General features: G+C 45.3%; 1 protein-coding gene across 4 annotated transcripts in view; it reads left to right on the forward strand.

Moving 5' to 3' along the window:
- Positions 1 to 21366, forward strand: part of tmem67 (transmembrane protein 67) — a 432102-nt gene that overhangs the window by 51250 nt on the left and 359486 nt on the right. For all 4 annotated transcript variants that reach the window (XM_070893974.1, XM_070893984.1, XM_070894002.1 and 1 more), the window contains 2 exons: positions 12405 to 12501; positions 15783 to 15882. In XM_070893974.1, the coding sequence (XP_070750075.1) occupies positions 12405 to 12501; positions 15783 to 15882 (197 nt within the window). The remainder of the gene's footprint in view (positions 1 to 12404; positions 12502 to 15782; positions 15883 to 21366) is intronic.

Raw genomic sequence — 21366 nt, forward strand, 5'->3', positions numbered from 1 at the left:
TTGTGTACAGTTTTGGTCTCCTAATCTGAGGAAGGACATTCTTGCTATTGAGGGAGTGCAGCGAAGGTTCAACAGACTGATTCCCGAGATGGCAGGACTGACATATGATGAAAGACTGGATCGACTAGGCTTATATTCACTGGAATTTAGAAGAATGAGAGGGGATCTCATAGAAACATATAAAATTCTGACAGGATTGGACAGGTTAGATGCAGGAAGAATGTTCCCGATGTTGGGGAAGTCCAGAACCAGGGGTCAAAGTCTAAGGATAAGGGGTACTCCATTTAGGACCGAGATGAGGAGAAACTTCTTCACCCAGAGAGTGGTGAGCCTGTGGAATTCTCTACCACAGAAAGTTGTTGAGGCCAGTTCGTTAGATATATTCAAAAGGGAATTAGATGTGGCCCTTATGGCTAAAGGGATCAAGGGGTATGGAGAGAAAGTAGGAATAGGGTACTGAAGTTGTACGATCAACCATGATCATATTGAATGGTGGTGCAGGCTCAAAGGGCCGAATGGCCTACTCCTGCATCTATTTTCTATGTTTCTATGAACAGTGGGGAGGATAGTGATAGTAAGAGGATAGTGATAGTAAGAGGACATAGACAGGCTGATGGAATGGGCAGACACATGGCAGATTAAATTTAACACAGAAAAGTGTGAAGTGATACACTTTAGTAAAAAGAATAAGGAGAGGAAATATAAACAAAAGGATACAATCCTAAAGGGGGTATATGAACAGAGAGACCTTGGCGTATATGTGCACAAACCATTGAAGGTAGCAGGGCAGGTTGAGAAAGCAGTTAAAAAAGCTTATGGGATCCTGTGCTTCATGAACATAAGAACATAAGAACATAACAATTAGGAACAGGAGTCGGCAATCTAGCCCCTCGAGCTTGCTCCGACATTCAACAAGATCATGGCTGATCTGGCCGTGGACTCAGCTCCACTTACCCGCCCTCTCCCCCTAACCCTTAATTCCCTTATTGTTTAAAAATCTATCTATCTGATTTGAATACATTCAATGAGCTAGCCTCAACTGCTTCCTTGGGCAGAGAATTCCATAGATTCACAACCCTCTGGGAGAAGAAATTCCTTCTCAACTTGGTTTTAAATTGGCTCACCCGTATTTTGAGGCTGTGCCCCCTAGTACTAGTCTCCCCGACCAGTGGAAACAACCTCTCTGCCTCTATCTTGTCTATCCCTTTCATTATTTTAAATGTTTCTATAAGATCACCCCTCATTCTTCTGAACTCCAACGAGTAAAGACCCAGTCTGCTCAATCTATCATCATAAGGTAACCCTCTCATCGCCGGAATCAGCCGAGTGAATCGTCTCTGTACCCCCTCCAAAGCTAGTATATCCTTCCTTAAGAAAGGTGACCAAAACTGCACGCAGTACTTCAGGTGCGGCCTCACTAATACCCTATACAGTTGCAGCAGGACCTCCCTGCTTTTGTACTCTATCCCTCTCGCAATGAAGGCCAACATTCCATTCGCCTTCCTGATTACCTGCTGCACCTACAAACTAACTTTTTGGGATTCATGCACAAGGACCCCCAGGTCCCTCTGCACCGCAGCATGTTGTAATTTCTCCCCATTCAAATAATATTCCCCTTTACTGTTTTTTTTTCCAAGGTGGATGACCTCACATTTTCCGACATTGTATTCCATCTGCCAAACCTTAGCCCATTCGCTTAACCTATCTAAATCTCTTTGCAGCCTCTCTGTGTCCTCTACACAACCCGCTTTCCCACTAAACTTTGTGTCAACTGCAAATTTTGTTACACTACATTCTGCCCCTCTTCCAGGTCATCTATGTATATTGTAAACAGTTGTGGTCCCAGCACCGATCCCTGTGGCACACCACTAACCACCGATTTCCAACCCGAAAAGGACCCATTTATCCCGATGCTCTGCTTTCTGTTAGCCAGCCAATTCTCGATCCATGCTAATACATTTCCTCTGACTCCGCGTACCTTTATCTTCTGCAGTAACCTTTTGTGCGGCACCTTATCGAATGCCTTTTGGAAATCTAAATACACCACATCCATCGGTACACCTCTATCCACCATGCTCCTTATATCCTCAAAGAATTCCAGTAAATTAGTTAAACATGATTTCCCCTTCCTGAATCCATGTTGCGTCTGCTTGATTGCACTATTCCTATCTAGATGTCCCGCTATTTCTTCCTTAATGATAGCTTCAAGCATTTTCCCCACTATAGATGTTAAACTAACCAGCCTATAGTTACCTGCCTTTTGTCTGCCCCCTTTTTTAAACAGAGGCGTTACATTAGCTGCTTTCCAATCCGCTGGTACCTCCCCAGAGTCCAGAGAATTTTGGTAGATTATAACGAATGCATCTGCTATAACTTCCATCATCTCTTTTAATACCCTGGGATGCATTTCATCAGGACCAGGGGACTTGTCTACCTTGAGTCCCATTAGCCTGTGCAGCACTACCCCCCCCCGAGTGATAGTGATTATCTCAAGGTCCTCCCTTCCCACATTCCTGTGACCAACAATTTTTTGCATGGTTTTTGTGTCTTCCACTGTGAAGACCGAAGCAAAATAATTGTTTAAGGTCTCAGCCATTTTCACATTTCCCATTATTCAATCTCCCTTCTCATCTTCTAAGGGACCAACATTTACTTTAGTCACTCTTTTCCGTTTTATATATCTGTAAAAGCTTTTACGATCTGTTTTTATGTTTTGCGCAAGTTTACTTTCGTAATCTATCTTACCTTTCTTTATTGCTTTCTTAGTCATTCTTTGCTGTCGTTTAAAATTTTCCCAATCTTCTAGTTTCCCACTAACCTTGGCCACCTTATACGCATTGGTTTTTGATTTGATACTCTCCCTTATTTCCTTGGTTATCCACGGCTAGTTATCCCTTCTCTTACCGCCCTTCTTTTTCACTGGAATATATTTTTGTTGAGCACTATGAAAGAGCTCCTTAAAAGTCCTCCACTGTTCCTCAATTGTGCCACCGTTTAGTCTTTGTTTCCAGTCTACTTTAGCCAACACTGCCCTCATCCCACTGTAGTCCCCTTTGTTTAAGCATAGTACGCTCGTTTGAGACACTACTTCCTCATCCTCAATCTGTATTACAAATTCAACCATACTGTGATCACTCATTCCGAGAGGATCTTTTACTCGGAGATCGTTTATTATTCCTGTCTCGTTACACAGGACCAGATCTAAGATAGCTTGCTCCCTTGTAGGTTCTGTAACATACTGTTCTAAGAAACAATCCCGTATGCATTCTATGAATTCCTCCTCAAGGCTACCCCGTGCGATTTGATTTGACCAATCGATATGTAGGTTAAAATCCCCCATGATTACTGCCGTTCCTTTTTCACATGCCTCCATTATTCCCTTGATTATTGTCCGCCCCACCGTGAAGTTATTATTTGGGGGCCTATAAACTACGCCCACCAGTGACTTTTTCCCCTTACTATCTCTAATCTCCACCCATAATGATTCAACATTTTGTTCATTAGAGCCAATATCGTCTCTCACAACTGCCCTGATATCATCCTTTATTAACAGAGCTACCCCACCTCCTTTCCCTTCTTGTCTATCTTTCCTAATTGTCAGATACCCCTGTATGTTTAATTCCCAGTCTTGGCCCCCCTGCAACCACGTTTCTGTAATGGCCACCAAATCATACCTATTTGTAATGATTTGTGCCGTCAACTCATTTACTTTATTTCGAATGCTGCGTGTGTTTAGGTGGAGTGTTTTAATACTAGTATTTAAACCATGATTTTTAGTTTTGACCCCTCCTGCAGCCCCTTTATATTCATATATATTGTCCCTTCCTATCACCTTGTGGTTTACACTTACCCCAGTGCTACTCTGCTCTGTTGCCTCCTGCCTTTTGCATTCTTTCTTGGGGTCCTGTTCATCTGAGCTCTCACCCACTCTAACTAGCTCACAGCCCTCTCCTGGGTTCCAAATACTCCTTGCATTGAGGCACCAAACTTTCATGCTTGCCTTTTCATTACACTTTGACCCTTTAGAATTTTGCTGTACAGTGGCCCTTTTTGTTTTTTGCCTTAGGTTTCTCTGCCCTCCACTTTTACTCATCTCCTTTCTGTCTTTTGGTTTTGTCTCCATTTTGTTTCCCTCTGTCTCCCTGCATTGGTTCCCATCCCCCTGCCATATTAGTTTAACTCCTCCCCAACAGCACTAGCAAACACTCCCCCTAGGACATTGGTTTCGGTCCTGCCCTGGTGCAGACCGTCCGGTTTGTACTGGTCCCACCTCCCCCAGAACCGGTTCCAATGCCCCAGGAATTTGAATCCCTCCCTGTTGCACCACTGCTCAAGCCATGTATTCATCTGAGCTATCCTGCGATTCCTACTCTGACTAGCACGTGGCACTGGTAGCAATCCTGAGATTACTACTTTTGAGGTCCTACGTTTTAATTTAGCTCCTAGCTCCTTAAATTCGTCTCGTAGGGCCTCATCTCTTTTTTTACCTATATCATTGGTACCAATGTGCACCACGACAACTGGCTGTTCACCCTCCCTTTTCAGAATGTCCTGCACCCGCTCCGAGACATCCTTGAGCCTTGCACCAGGGAGGCAACATATCCTGGAGTCTCGGTTGCGGCCGCAGAAAAGCCTATCTATTCCCCTTACCATTGAATCCATTGAAGTATAGAGCCCAACAGTGTGGAAATTATGATGAACCTGTCTGAAACATTGTGTCGACCTCAACTGGAGTATTGTATCCAGTTCTGGGGACTGCACTTTAGGAAAGATGTGAAGGCCTTAGAGAGTGTGCAGAAAAAATTTACGAGTATGTTTCCAGGGATGAGGGACTTCAGTTACGTGGATAGACTGGAAAAGCTGGGGTTGTTCTCCTTAGAGCAGAGAAGCATGAGAGGAGATTTGATAGAGGTCTGAATAGAGTAGGTAGAGAGAAACTGTTCCCATTGGCAGAAGGGTCGAGAACCAGAGGACACAGATTTAAGATGATTGGCAAGAGAACCAAAGGCGACATGAGAAAAAACTTTTTTACGGAGCGAGTGTTTCAGATGTAATTAGGGCGGCAGCAGTCTTGGCTGATAGATAATGGCAGAGTGGCAGTGGTAGGAGTATGAATTGCTGTCATCCTGAGAGAGGACAGCAGGTTCTTGCTGCACAGACCTACTGCCACTCCCCCAGGGTAGCGCCTCAGCATTTTTAGCAATTTGCTCGAGGACAGATTGCTGCGACACCCTGCCAGCCCCTTGTGACACTTGTAAACCCAGCGATGATGGCAGCAGTCTGAGCTTGCGTTGCAGCAAACGGAGTCTGCAGGAAAGTAGTCACCGCTTCCACTGCAGCACTGAGACTTTGGGTCGCTTCCGCCTGTGCTGCAATGGAAGCTGCAACATCACCAATCATACGTAGCATCATGGTTAGGTCCACAATGGCTCCCTTGGAGTTGTCCCTTATTTTCCGCCTAGAAATCATAGGCTTCAAGCTCTGTGCAAAGCCCCGTCCAATCTTGGACCCTGACTGCTCCATTGACAAGAGTCTCTCTGGCAGGCTTGCCATTGCATCTAGCATTTCCATGTGCATACCCATCGCCCTTCTTTTGAAGGTCACCCCATCGAGGTCTTCATCTGAGTCCTGTGCAGCAGAACTCATAAGAATTTGCCCTCTGGGGAGCTGGCCCCAGAGCCACTTTCCCCCCCCCCCCCCCGGCTTTGCTGCAGCCCACGTACCCGATGCATTACCACTTGCAGATCCTGCCTCTTTACTACCCTCTAAATTTCACGCAGTGCCATTTTCTGAGCTGGTGTCTGCGAAAGACTCAAGGGTCGGGTTATGATGAGGTGGTAGAGGGCGGGGGGAGCAAGATATCCATGCATACAGCATCAGCAGCTTGTAAGTGAGAAGAGATTTTGGGATGAGGGAGAAGTTGGATGTGAGAAGAAGGATTAGGAGTGACCATACCGTCATTGTCAGCAACGGCTTCAACTTCTCCCATTGCCACAGCCTCCATTCACTGCCCCTCCAATTATATTAAACATGGATTCATCCAAGTTGCTGTGGTTCTGTATAGCAGCTTGGCTGCCTCCTGTCTGCCTCTGCTCCCTCCTGTTCTGTGCCACCTTTGCCTACAAGTTTGTCAGAGAGTGTAGTGCAATGTGCTTGGATGATGTGCCTGCCATAGTTAAATAGCTGTCAGTGTGTGCAAGATGTGAGTGTTGCAGCAGTGCTAAGGTTGTGAGGGTGAAGTGAAGCCATGATTGTGAGGTATGAGTGGTGATAGGTAGAGATTGTTGATAGATGAATGATTGGGGTGTGGTTCATTGAGCAGTGTACGAGGCTTGTGGTGCAGATGGTGGGATATGGCATTTGCTGAAGCCTTCATTCACCTTGAACTTCCGTGTGAGGTCATTAAACTTTTTTCGGCACTAGATCCACATCCTTGGGACCATACTGGTGGCTGTGACAGAGTTAGCTATCTCCTTCCAGAGCTTTCTGCTACCTTGCAGGAACAGTACAACCCACTTTATTTGAATGGCCATGACTAAGGCCTCCAGTGCAGCACCTGACAACCTTTGTGCTCGCTCTCTAGGTTGCTGAGCCACATCTTCGTCCTGACTGACAATGAGGTGCTGCTGCAACAAAGCTCCTCTCCTTTAAGGAGTGCAGAGAGCCAAGGCCAAACATTACTGACCATAAGATTGCACCCGATATTGGCCCACCTATTCAGCACTAAGCCAATCAGCAGCGTGCTTAGTGCTGTGATAAGCACAATCATTAGAATGTTGCGTGCTGCCTAGAGCACTTTCAACAGGCGCAGGCAAATAGCGCTGGGCCTTGACGCTACCCATTTTCGGGCCTAATCCAAATTCTTGGCCATGTTGTCCGACGCATTTCCCATTGGATGTTTGCATGTGTCAAGGACGCCATTTTGGTAGTTGAATAGGCCTCATAGCACCCAAAAAAACAGGTGCAACAGAGCCCAATTTCACCCCCCTCCCAATAGGCTTTAAAGAGTGTAATGTATGTAAGCCTGGGTTTACCTGTCACCAGGGGGAGCGACCGTCAGAGGTCATTGGGCCCCAGACACACACGTGCAGCCCTTGTATATAAAGAAAGTTTCCATGTTTAATCCTCACTTTGAGAGCTAATAAAGTAGAGTTAGGTCGCACGTGATTGAGTTCACGGTACTAAGCATATTGAGTTATTGCATACGCAACATTTGGCGACGAGGTACAAAATGAACTTTCACACACACACAAAAAAAATGAGCACCATTGGAATCCTGGAGCGATTCATGGAGGGAGAAGACTAGGAGAATTTTACAGATCGCTTCGACCAGTACTTCGTGCCAACAAGCTGGCTGAAGACGCTGATGCAGTAAGGGGCAGGGCGGTTTTCCTTACAGTTTGTGGTCCAAAAATCTATGGCCTCATAAAGAATCTGCTCTCACCTGCACATCCAATGGAAAAAACCTATGAGGAATTGTGTGCTCTGATTCGGGACCATCTCAAACCTAAAGAAGGCATCATTATCTTGAGATATAGCTTTTACAAGCATGTTCGTTCTGAGGGCCAGGACGTGGCAGAATTTGTTGCCGACCTGAGACGTCTCGCTGGGCCGTGTAAGTTTGGAACCGTGTTGGAAGACATGCTGCGCGGCGTCTTTGTAATAGACATAAACCACGAGGTGATCCTGTGGAAGCTGCTGGCTGCGGAGACGCTGGATCTGAGCAGGGCCATCACGATCGCCCAGGCTGGCCTGACCACGATCGATAGTACAAAGCAGATATCCTCGCAGAGTCGGAACTCCACAGCAAGTACTGTGCACCAGATTGTGTCGTTGGTTGGCAGAGCTGTACCTGGCAGGGCCTACTCGACTGTGTTTGCAAAACCTGTAGCTGCTCGAAGTCCGTCATTGGGCACGAATCCGATTTCACCCTGTCGGCGTTGTGGGGGCAATCATCGGCCTCATCAGTGCCGTTTCAGACAGTATATTTATAGAGGCTGTGCGAAAATGGGGCACCTTCAGCGGATGTGTCTGCAGCTCAGCAAGCGTGCTGCGACACACCACGTGGATGATGATGACCAATCCGGAGCGGATCCGGCAATGCAACCTGAGATACCCGAGGAGGAAGTGTATAGTGTACATTCGTTCCTGACAAAGAGCCAACCGACAATGATTGAAGTAAAATTCAATGGCGTGCCGGTATCTATGGAATTAGACACAGGTGCGAGTCAGTCAATTATGAGCCAAAGGGCTTTCGAAAAGCTGTGAGACATCAAGGCCGTGAAACCCAAGCTGAGTCCAGTAAATGCAAAATTGCGTACCTACACCAAAGAGCTCATACCAGTGATTGGCAGTGCAACAGTCAAGGTGTCGTATGATGGGGCGGTTCATGATCTATCACTGTGGATTGTTCCAGGCAATGGTCCAACGCTGTTCTGCAGGAGTTGGCTCGAAAAAGTAAAGTGGAACTGGAATGATATTATAGCTTTGTCATCGGTGGATGACGCTTCATGTGCTCAATTGCTGAGCAAATTTCCTTCGCTGCTTGAACTGGGCATCGGCAACTTCATGGGAGCCAAGGTGCAGATCCACCTGGACTCGGATACAAGACCCGTCCATCACAAAACTTGGGCGGTCCCGTACATGATGAAAGAGAAGGTCAAAATCGAACTGTATAGACTCCAACATGAAGTGGTCATTTCACCGATCGAATTTAACGAATGGGCTAGTCCCATTGTTCCTGTGCTGAAGAGTGATGGCACTGTCAGGATTTGTGGAGACTACAAGGTTATGATCAACCGAATTTTGAAACAGGATCAGTACCCGTTACCAAAGGCTGATGACCTGTTTGCAACGCTAGCCGGGGGAAAGTCGTTCACCAAATTAGATCTGATGTCAGCCTCTATGACACAGGAGCTTATCGAATCGTCGAAGAAACTTACATGCATCAATACGCATAAAGGGCTGTTCATTTACAACAGGTGTCCTTTTGGAATTCGTTCAACTGCGGCCGTATTTCAGAGAAACATGGAGAGTTTACTGATGTCCGTCCCTAGAACTGTGGTGTTCCAAGACGACATTCTGGTCACAGGTCATGACACTGCTGAACACTTGCACAACTTGGAAGAGGTTCTACATCATCTGGACAAAGTGGGGCTCAGGCTGAAACGTTCAAAGTGCGTCTTTATGGCACTGGAAGTCGAATTCCTGGGAAGGAAGATTGCTGCAGACGGCACCAGGCCTACGGACTCGAAAACAGAGGCCATCAAAAATGCACCCAGACCCCAGAATGTGACAGAGCTGCGTTCGTTCCTTGGTCTTCTCAGCTACTTCGGTAATTTCTTACCTAAATTGAGCACATTATTAGAGCCACTGCACATGCTGCTCAGAAAAGGTGACAACTGGGTTTGGGGTGCATCTCAAGGCAGGGCCTTCGAGAAGGCTAGAAATCTGCTTTGTTCCAACAAATTGCTGGTACATTATGACCCGTGCAAGCGTTTAGTATTAGCCTGTGACGCTTCAACACATGGGGTTGGTTGCGTGCTCCAACAATCCAATGAGTTGGACAAACTACAACCCATTGCGGATGTGCCGAGAAGCATGTCTAAAGTGGAAAGAGCCTACGACATGGTAGAAAAAGAAGCTTTAGCCTGCATATATGGGGTTAAAAAGATGCACTTGTATCTGGGCTTCGTTTCGAGCTTGAAACCGATCACAAGCCGCTCATATCTTTGTTTTCCGAGCATAGAGGTATCAATACCAACGCATCGTCCCGCATGCAGAGGTGGGTGCTGACATTATCTGCCTATGATTATGTCATTCGCCATAGATCTGGCACCGAGAATTGTGCCAATGCATTGAGCCGTTTACCGTTGCCCACGCCGGAGGTGGAAACGCTACAGCCCGCAGACATAGTTGGTCATGGATGGCTTTGAGAGTGAAGGGTCGCCTGTCACTGCTCAACAAGTTAGAACCTCGACCAGCCAGGATCCGATCATATCGGTTGTAAAACGTTGTGTCCTTAGTGGTGATTGGTCGGCCATTCCCAGGGAAGTGTATGATGAGACCAAACCTTACAACCGTCGCAAAGACGAACTATCCATTCAATCTGATTGTTTGCTATGGGGTAATCATGTTGTTATGCCCGAGAAAGGCAGGGAGAGATTTGTATGGGATTTACACAGTACCCATTCTGGTATTGTGATGATGAAGGTCATTGCTAGGTCTCACGGTTGGTGGCCTGGCATTGATTCTGATTTGGAGTCATGTGTGCATCAGTGCAACACTTGCATGCAGTTAAGCAATGCACCAGTGGAATCTCTGCTAAGTCTGTGGTCGTGGCCATCCAAACCATGGTCGAGGATCCACATCCACTATGCGGGTCCTTTCCTGCACAAAATGTTTTTGGTGGTGGTGGATGCATATTCCAAGTGGATAGAGTGTATAATCATGTCATCCAGCACATCCACAGCCATCATTGAGAGCCTTCGTGCCATGTTCGCCACTCATGGTCTGCCCGACATCATTGTGAACGACAACAGATCGTGCTTCACGAGTTTGAAGTTTCAAGAGTTTATGAGACTCAGTGGTATCAAGCACGTAAGGTCAGCACCATTCAAACCCGCATCCAGTGGTTAAGCGGAGCGGGTCGTTCAAACCATCAAGCAGAGCCTGAAACACGTAACTCACGGTTCTTAACAGACTCGCTTGTCACGCATACTGCTTAGTTACAGGATGAGACCCTACACGCTTACTGGGGTCCCCCCTGCTGAACTGTTGATGAAGAGAGGTCTCAAGACCAGGCTCTTACTTGTCCTCCCTGAACTTAACGATCATGTCGAAAACAGACGTCAACATCAGCAGTGGTATCATGATCGCACTGCTGTGTCACGCGGCATCTCTATTAATGATCATGTGTATGTGCTCAATTATGGTCAAGGCCCCAAGTGGTCACTGACACTATTACATCCAAGGAGGGTAACAGGATGCTTATTGTCAGGCTCACCAATGGGCAAACATGCAGGAGGCACATTGATCAGGCGAAATTGCGGCACACAGACGAACCAGAACAGCTTGAAGAAGACACCATAAATGACCAACCGATTCATAATCAGCCATCAGAAGACCCTGCTGTTGTCATTGAATCTGGACCTTCGATCCCCGACATGGACACTGCCACTCCCATTAGATCGGCTGCCCAGCCTCAAGTCATAAATGACTCAGAGAGCTCACCGATCTGGAATTGAACTGAGACGAACAACTAGGGAGTGGAAATCCCCAGACCATCTCAATTTGTAAGAACATAAGAACATAAGAATTAGGAACAGGAGTAGTCCATCTAGCCCCTCGAGCCTGCTCCGCCACTCAACAAGATCATGGCTGATCTTGCCGTGGACTCAGCTCCACTTACCCGCCCGCTCCCCATAACCCTTAATTCCCTTATTGGTTAAAAATCTATCTATCTGTGATTTGAATACATTCAATGAGCTAGCCTCAACTGCTTCCCTGGGCAGAGAATTCCACAGATTCACAACCCTCTGGGAGAAGAAATTCCTTCTCAACTCGGTTTTAAATTGGCTCCCCCATATTTTGAGGCTGTGCCCCCTACTTCTAGTCTCCCCGACCAGTGTAAACAACCTCTCTGCCTCTATCTTGTCTATCCCTTTCATTATTTTAAATGTTTCTGTAAGATCACCCCTCATCCTTCTGAACTCCAACGAGTAAAGACTCAGTCTACTCAATCTATCATCATAAGGTAACCCCCTCAACTCCGGAATCAGCCTCGTGAATTGTCTCTGTACCCCCTCCAAAGCCAGTATATCCTTCCTTAAGTAAGGTGACTAAAACTGCACGCAGTACTCCAGGTGCGGCCTCACCAATACCCTGTACAGTTGCAGCAGGACCTCCCTGCTTTTGTACTCCATCCCTCTCGCAATGAAGGCCAACATTCCATTCGCCTTCCTGATTACCTGCTGCATTGGACTGATACCAAGATCTTGGGGGTGGAATGATGTAATGTATGTATGCCTGCATTTACCTGCCACCAGGGGGAGCGACCGTCAGAGGTCATTGGGCCACAGACACACATATGCAGCCCTTGTATATAAAGAAAGCCTCCATGTTTAATCCTCACTTTGAGAGCTAATAAAGTAGAGTCAGGTCGCACCTGATTGAGTTCATGGTACTATGCCTATTGGGTTATTGCATACGCAACAAAGAGCATCTTAAAGGAGGAGAGAGAGGTTAGGAGGAGAGAGGTTTCGAGAGGGAAATCTGGAGCAAAGGGCCTAAATGGCTTAAATTTATATAATTGATATACAAATGCACTTTCACTGTTGTTTGTCCATATTTTTCCGCTATTGTGTAACTTTTGAAACATTTTCTTATAATTCCTTGTTTTCAAGGCTGTCACCCAAGATGGATGGAACTGTATTAGATGTCCTTCAAATGCCATTATGGATAATCATGGAAAATGTCAGTGTCCAACAGGCCACATTCTGGGTATGTACTGCACAGTGGTGCTGTGGGTCAGGGATGTTTTATAGACGTGCTAATATGTGCTACTATTGTGAACTAACACATGATTTACTTTTTTTTTCTTTAAAGGAAACAATTTGCAGAATGTTGTGGTAATGAAGTTGGGACTTCTCGTGATTGTGAACTAGAACTCCAGCAGTTCTAAGAGCCCAGTGTTGACACAAGCACTTCATACAGTAGAATTGGAGCAATTGGGAAGCAACAACATTGTCCTAAAAAAAACATGTTCTGCATGACTATGAATTCTCTAGTCCCCACATCAATCGTCATTTAGATATTGAGGCTGCCAATTAGTATATTTTGGACAGTTTTTGTGTTAGAAACATAGAAACATAGAAACATAGAAAATAGGTGCAGGAGTAGGCCATTCGGCCCTTCTAGCCTGCACCGCCATTCAATGAGTTCATGGCTGAACATTCAACTTCAGTACCCCATTCCTGCTTTCTCGCCATACCCCTTGATCCCCCTAGCAGTAAGGACCTCATCTAACTCCTTTTTGAATATATTTAGTGAATTGGCCTCAACAACTTTCTGTGGTAGAGAATTCCACAGGTTCACCACTCTCTGGGTGAAGAAGTTCCTCCGCATCTCGGTCCTAAATGGCTTACCCCTTATCCTTAGACTGTGACCCCTGGTTCTGGACTTCCCCAATATTGGGAACATTCTTCCTGCATCTAACCTGTCTAACCCCGTCAGAATTTTATATGTTTCTATGAGGTCCCCTCTCATTCTTCTGAACTCCAGTGAATACAAGCCCAGTTGATCCAGTCTTTCTTGATAGGTCAGTCCCGCCATCCCGGGAATCAGTCTGGTGAACCTTCGCTGCACTCCCTCAATAGCAAGAATGTCCTTCCTCAGGTTAGGAGACCAAAACTGTACACAATACTCCAGGTGTGGCCTCACCAATGCCCTGTACAACTGTAGCAACACCTCCCTGCCCCTGTACTCAAATCCCCTTGCTATGAAGGCCAACATGCCATTTGCTTTCTTAACCGCCTGCTGCACCTGCATGCCAACCTTCAATGACTGATGTACCATGACACCCAGGTCTCTTTGCACCTCCCCTTTTCCTAATCTGTCACCATTCAGATAATAGTCTGTCTCTCTGTTTTTACCACCAAAGTGGATAACCTCACATTTATCCACATTATACTTCATCTGCCATGCATTTGCCCACTCACCTAACCTATCCAAGTCGCTCTGCAGCCTCACAGCATCCTCCTCGCAGCTCACACTGCCACCCAACTTAGTGTCATCCGCAAATTTGGAGATACTACATTTAATCCCCTCATCTAAATCATTAATGTACAGTGTAAACAGCTGGGGCCCCAGCACAGAACCTTGCGGTACCCCACTAGTCACTGCCTGCCATTCTGAAAAGTACCCATTTACTCCTACTCTTTGCTTCCTGTCTGACAACCAGTTCTCAATCCATGTCAGTACACTACCCCCAATCCCATGTGCTCTAACTTTGCACATCAATCTCTTGTGTGGGACCTTGTCGAACGCCTTCTGAAAGTCCAAATATACCACATCAACTGTTGTCTCAAAATAGGAACTTAGGAATAGGCATTGAACCTCTCGAGCCTGTTCTGCTCATTACTTTTGTGACTGGTCAAACTAATTTCACCTAGAGTTCTTGAATACTGTGTTCCCATATGCAGCAAATTCTTGGGTTTCAACTGAATGGAGTCAATGTGTTTCTCTACATGGAAGAAGAAAAAAATGGACCACAAGTTAACCTCATTTGCTCTTTCAGTGATCTGCTACAGAGTAGTTCAGCTCCATTTTAGTTTCAGCTTGTGGCGTATAAAAGGACTTTCCAAACAATTCTCCTTCATTGTCTGGAATTTCTAGGCATGCAGTGGAAGAGGTTCCATTAGCCCATGTGTGAGGTCCAGCAACAAGCGATGAGGCAAATTTGTGGAAAAGGGGGAAATGATTCCTTTGAGGGGAATGCTCTGGCCTACTCCAGCCTACTCCTCAACACACCTGGTTGTGGGCATTCTAATGGCAAGCCTCTTTTCCAAAAACCCTTGAATGAAGAGTTGGATTAATCAGTTGGTGATTGCCGAGCAAATTGCAAGCTGTCCAACATAGATACTTCCACTACACTGACATCAGATAATGTGCTTAAATATCTTAAATTTGAACCTACCATCTGGGTAGGAGTTGCTGCTGAAACTCCACACCTCCAACTGATAGAACCAATATTCAATGGAATATGTTATGTATCCATTCTGTGATGAGGAAGAACGGATGGATTTTTAACATGGATGAGCATGTAGGATTGGGTCCAGGTGGAGGCTTAAATGGGCAAAAACTGGAAGCATGACGGGAAGCCGGCTCCAACCTGCCGACTTCTAGTCTTTACTCCGGCGAGGCATGGGGTGGGCAGCCAACCCACTCCCAGGAGGCTCCCAAATCTCCTCAACTCCTCTCTTATTCTTCTACCATTTACTTTAAATCTATGCCCCCTGGTTATTGACTTCTCTGCTAAGGGAGATGGGTCCTTCCTACCTACCGCTCTATCTAGACTTCTCATAACTTTATACATTTTGCTCATTGGCACTTTAAAAGGTTGAGCAATGCACTGAATAGAGAGGTTGAGCAGCAGAATTAGGAAACATTGGATTGTTTTAAACTGGGAGCATTTAAACAGTTTAATGTGGAGTCTTGATGTCCTGCACAGCTGCATTGTGTACCATCTATAAGATGCACTGCAGCAACTTGCCAAGGCTTCTTCAACAGCACCTCCCAAACCCACAACCTCTACAACCTAGAAGGACAAGGGCAGCAAGTGCATGAGCACCATCACCTGCAAGTTACCCTCTAAGTCACACACTATCCAGACTTGAAAATATATCACCGTTCCATCATAGTCGCTGGGCAATAAATGCTGGGCTTGCCAGCGACAATCACGTCCCAGGAACGAATTAAAAAAAAATATTAAAGCATTGGTGAGAAGAACTGTTCTTCAATATAAAACCAGCGAGTTATTGTGTTCTGCTGACAATTGAAACTGTTTAAAGCTCTGGCTATTGCATTGAAGGGGTATTGTATTATTTAAACGGGATACTGTATTTTGGATGTGTGTTTAAACTATTAATTTGCAACTTTGATAGAAATTAGGCATTTTTAAATCATTTGGATGAACTTGGTCTGATTGATGATTCAGAAACATTACTACTTAAGAGTATATTGAAATGAAAGTTGCTAAATATGGAGTTTTTGATTTTCTTAAGTGGAAAGGACTATTACTGGAACATTATTGAGAGAAGCAATCTGCGTGACCTGCGATGTTACTGGCCCATCTTTCTCCAGTCCAGACCTTTTAGCAAACCGGTATGTAATCATTATCAACATTTGATTCTTGTATATAGAAACATAGAAACATAGAAAATAGGTGCAGGAGCAGGCCATTCAGCCCTTCTAGCCTGCACCGCCATTCAATGAGTTCATGGCTGAACATGAAACTTCAGTACCCCCTTCCTATAAATAATGCAAATCTTTATCTGACATATACAAATGAATATGTTTATTGTGACTATTATAGATTGAAAATTAATAAGTGATCTGTGCTTTTGAAAAGAATAATATTGGAAATAAACTAACGACTATTGATGTAACTGAAAACATAGTTGAGTACAAAACAGAGTTTCTGGTTTTGTGCTCAAACTAAATTTTTCAGTAAAATATATTATGTCAAATTTAAAACCTGATACAGAATGTAATAGGTGAATAATTCGTCAATTTGTGTCTGGAGTAGGAAATTCAGGTCTTCCTTTACAATTATCTAATGTAACTTGGGCATAAAGAGAATAATTTACATTATGAACTGTAATTCTTTCACTGTCTTTCCTTTCACACTCGTCTTTCCATTCTTCAAAATATTTGAAATAAGCTGTCATTATTTATTCACTGGCATGTTTGTAGCCAGTGCAGTGTGATGATATAGTCAGCACATATTATGCTATCTGTAATTTGTATCCTTCCCTCTTCCTTTTTGTATATAACATTGTTAAACAGGATTACAGAATTATTTCATTGCGCGTGTCCTTTGATCTATTAAGCACATTTGTTCTTTGAGTGTCATGTCCATTAACCACAGAAAATATAGTGTTGTCAGGCTTTGCCTGTCTTATCAAGACTGAATACTTCTTGTTACAAAATTAACCTTGTGCTGTAGCTATTATTACATTTAAAAGGGAAATTGACATTTTCCATAGAGTGAAAATACTTCGCAAAATTTTCACTGCATGCTCTAATTATGGTCTACAAACCTGAAACCCTTATTGCCCAGAACCTTATTTAATCTCACTATTATTATCTCCATAGATCGAGAAATAGAGTGTGTGAGCAGGCACGCGGTCCTCTTTCACACACCCACACCCCATCCCCAGGTTGCCAGCCTATACTTACCTGTCATGTTGCCTAACCAATTCCTAGTCTTCAAATACCGCTACCCTGGCAAGATTCCAGGGCAATAGCTCAGGCCCCAGCCTAAAGCTTATTTTAAAAGTGAAAAGCACATCAAATAATTATTTGCCTGCATAGTTAGCAAATACAGTAACAGCGGACTTCGTAAAAAAAAGGGGCTTCAGGAAAGGATTGAACTTATACTGGAGAAGGTCGGATCATATTTTGTTAGGCCTGTCCATTCCCTCATGCTCTCATATCTGAGCCCTCAACAATGCCGGACCCCCTTGAATTCACCAATACTACCAGACAACTCCCCCATCCAGCACTAACAGACCCTGGCAGATCCCCTGCTCCAGTGCTACCCTGTTACTTCCCACAGTGCTTTCGCTGGTCCCTCTTTCCTGTCCCCAGTGCTGACTAACTGGTGCTATCAAATCCAATGACACCACCCCCACTTCTGCCAAATCGCAGCGATTGCTCAATAAATCAAACCCTACATTCCACGGAACCCAGATTCCTTCTCCAAAATGCCACCTTTCCCAGACCACTCCAAGAGTCTTTTATCAACATATAAATAGTGAAAATGTAGTCAAAAGAAGATTAGGGACAGACAAGGCGATCTTGTTGAGCCAGCGGGTATGGCTGAGGTTTTACATGAATACTTCACGTCGGTCTTCACTAGAGAAGAGGGTGTTGCCAATCTAACAGTAAGGAGGAGCTATTCGCAATATTGGATAGGATAAAAATAGATAGCGAGGAGGTTGGAAGTACTCAAGGCAGAGAGTCACTCAGACCAGATAGGATGCATAATAGGTGGAGAAGGAATCTGGGTTCCGTAGCACTGGGGTGGTGGAATGTAGGGTTTGATTTATCGCTGCGATCTGGCAGAAGTGGGGGTGGTGTCATTGGATTTGATAGCACCAGTTAGTCAGCACTGGGGACAGGAAAGAGGGACTAGCGAAAGCACTGTGGGAAGTAACAGGGTAGCACTGGAGCAGGGGATCTGCCAGGATCTGTTAGTGCTGGATGGGGGAGTTGATAAGTGTCTGGTAGTATTGGTGAATTCAAGGGTTCGGCATTGTTGAGGGCTCAGATATGAGAGCATGAGGGAATGGATAGGCCTAACAAAATATGATCCAACCTTCTCCAGTATAAGTTCAATCCTGTCCTGAAGCCCCTTTTTTTTACGAAGTCCGCTGTTACTGTATTTGCTAACTATGCAGGCAAATAATTATTTGATGTGCTTTTCACTTTTAAATAGAGTGGAAATTATATTTGACTAACTTGATTGAGTTATTTGATCGCAGCGATCGCTCAATATACCAAACCCTGCATTCCACTACCCTAGTGCTACAGAACCCATTTTGCTTGATAATGCTCCTGTGACGCGCCTTAGGATGTTTCACTACGTTAAAGGCGCTATATAAAGACAAACTGTTGTTGATCAAGTAATAGAAAGAGTTGATGAGGTTAGTACGGTTGATGTTGTGTATATGAACTTTCAAAAGGCAATTGATAAAGTACCACACAATAGACTTGTAAGCAAAATTAAATCTGTTGGATTAAAGGGACAGTGCAGCGTAGATATAAATTTTACCATGGGACAGAAAACAGAGTGTTGGAGAATGGTTGTTTTTTTGGACTGGAGGGAAGTATACAGTGGTGTTCCCCAGAGGTAGGTATCTTTTTTTTAATTCATTCACGGGAGATGATCATCGCTGGCAAGGCCATTATTTATTTCCCATCCCCACTTGCCCTTGAGAAGGTCGTGGTGAGCTACCTTCTTGAACCATTGGTAAAAGTACTCCCACAGTGCTGTTCGGCAGGGAGTTCTCGGATTTTGACCCTGTGACAATAAAGGAACGATGATATATTTCCAAGTCAGGATGGTGTGTGACTTGGTGGAGAACATGGAGGTGATGGTGTTCTCTTGCGCCTGCTGACCTTGTTCTTCTAGGAGGTAGAAGTCGCCAAATTAGGAGGTGCTGTTGAAGAAGTCTCGGCGAGTTGCTGCAGTGCATCTTGTTGCACCGGTGGTGAAGGGAAGGAATGTTTAAGGTGGCGGATGGGGTGCCGATCAAGAAGACTGCTTTATCCTGGATTGTGCAGAGCATCTTGAGTGTTGCAGGAGCTGCGCTTATCTAGGCAAATGGGAAGTATTCCATCACACCCCTGACTTGTGTCTTGTTGGTGATGGAATGGCTTCAGGAGGTGAGTCACTCGTCACAGAATATCCAACTTTAGACTTGCTCTTGTAGCCATTGTATTTATGTGGCTGGTCCAGTTAAGTTTCTGGTCAATGGTGACCCCCAGGATGTCAAGGGGAGATGATTAGACTCTCTCTTGTTTGAGGTAGTCATTGCCTAACATTGTGTAGCGGGAGTATTACTTATCACTCATCAGCCTAAGCCTGGATGTTGACAAGGTGTTGCTGCATGCATGCACTGACTACTTAATTATCTGAGGAATTTCAGATGTAACTGAACACTGTGCAATCATAGAAATTTACAGCACGGAAGGAGGCCATTTCGACCCATCGTGTCCGTACCAGCTAACCAATAGCTATCCAGCCTAATCCCACTTTCGAGCTCTTAGTCTGTAGCCCTGTAGGTTACAGCACTTAAGTGAACATGCAAATATTTTTAAAATGTGGTGAGGCTTTCTGCCTCTATCACCCTTCCAGGCAGTGAGTTCCAGGCCCCTAAATTTCCCCTCATATCTCCTCTACACCTCCCCCAATTACTTTAAATCTATGCTCCCTGATGGAGGCCCCAACCTGTGTGAGAACACCAGCGGCAGGTCAGGTCCATAAAAGGAGCGGCGTGCGACCTCGAGAGCAGCACGAGCTGTTGCAGGAGGGCTGCAGCAAAGAGTGACGTCATCAAGGTCTAGGTCAGTGATTGGAGCGTGTGCAGATAAAGCAGAAGTGGCGAGATCGGGGCGGAGGAGCAGTGAGAGACTGTAGAGGGACGTGATCGGGGCCCAGGAGAGGTGGGAGTTTGGGGCCAGGGGCCCAGGGGCAGCACGGGCCAGGCCACACTGTGATATGTGTGCAGCAGAGCAGGTCTCCAGTCATTTTGGATAACCCTTGCCACTGGACCAAGACCTAGCTCTGTCAAACTGGTGTGGTGGCTGGTGTGCAACGGCCATCCCACATTAAAAAAATCCACGCACAGGCATCTTCCACCCTTCAGGATGTAGTTCAGAACCTGGAATATTAGGTCCTTCATTGAAACACCTGTGAACTCATCCTTTTTTGGCGTGGAAGCAAGTCATCCTCGCTTCGAAGGACCGCCTATGATGGGGATGATGCCCCCTGATTGTTGACCCCTCTGCCAAGGTAAACAGGTCCTTACTATCCACTCTATCCAGGCCCCCCATAATTTTATACACCTCAATCAGTTCTCCCCTCAGCCTCCTCTGTTCCAAAGAAAACAGACCCAGGATCTCCAATCTTTCCTCATAGCCTAAATTCTCCAGTCCAGGCAACATTCTTGTAAATCTCCTCTGTACCCTTTCCAGTGAAATTACATCTCTCCTGTAATGTGACCAGAACTGCACACAGTATACCAGCTACGGCCTAACCAGTGTTTTATACAGTTCAAGCATAACCTCTTTTTTTTTTAATTTCAAAATATACTTTATTCATAAAAAGAATCTGTACAGTACATTCAATGGCATTTCATTACATTTCGCTGCGGTCAGCAATCCCATACAATACATCTGGGTGCTGACGGCAGTTCCGTTCGTTACATTTCTCGTTTTTCTGTTCAAACGCGATTCAGTACAATAAACAGGGTACATTGTGGTACATTTACACAAATTACATTTCGTGTGTTACAATACAGTGCCCGGAATGGGTGACGGTACATTTACATTTTTTTCTTTTCAAACATGCATTTCATAACACACCTTGCATTGTACATGGCACTACATTGATGTTTACAGATTTGGTGCTCTCTGTACACAAAGTGTAAATTACAAATACAGCCCGAGGGAGTTTGGTGCTGATTTCTGCCCCCGGGTTTTCCGTGACAGAAGGGCTTTAGACTGTGGCCCTTCCCCACTGTGCCTTTGCGGCGACTGCACCAATTTTAAGTGCGTCCCTCAGCACGTATTCCTGGATCTTGGATTGCGCCAGTCTGCAACATGCGGACGTGGTCATCTCCTTGTTCTGGAAGACCAGCAAGTTTCGGCAAGACCAAAGAGCGTCTTTGACCGAGTTGATGGCCTCCAGCAGCAGGTGATGTCTGTCTCGGTGTGTGTCCCTGGGAACAGCCCGTAGAGCACAGAGTCCTGTGTTACGGAGCTGCTTGGGATGAACCTCGACAGCAACCACTGCATCTCTTTCCAGACCAGTGGAGAGTCTTCCCCCTGATCCCCACTGACTTCAGTTTTACTAGGGCT

The sequence above is a fragment of the Pristiophorus japonicus genome, chromosome 1 (assembly GCF_044704955.1).
Source record: "Pristiophorus japonicus isolate sPriJap1 chromosome 1, sPriJap1.hap1, whole genome shotgun sequence".
NCBI lineage: Eukaryota > Metazoa > Chordata > Chondrichthyes > Pristiophoridae > Pristiophorus > Pristiophorus japonicus.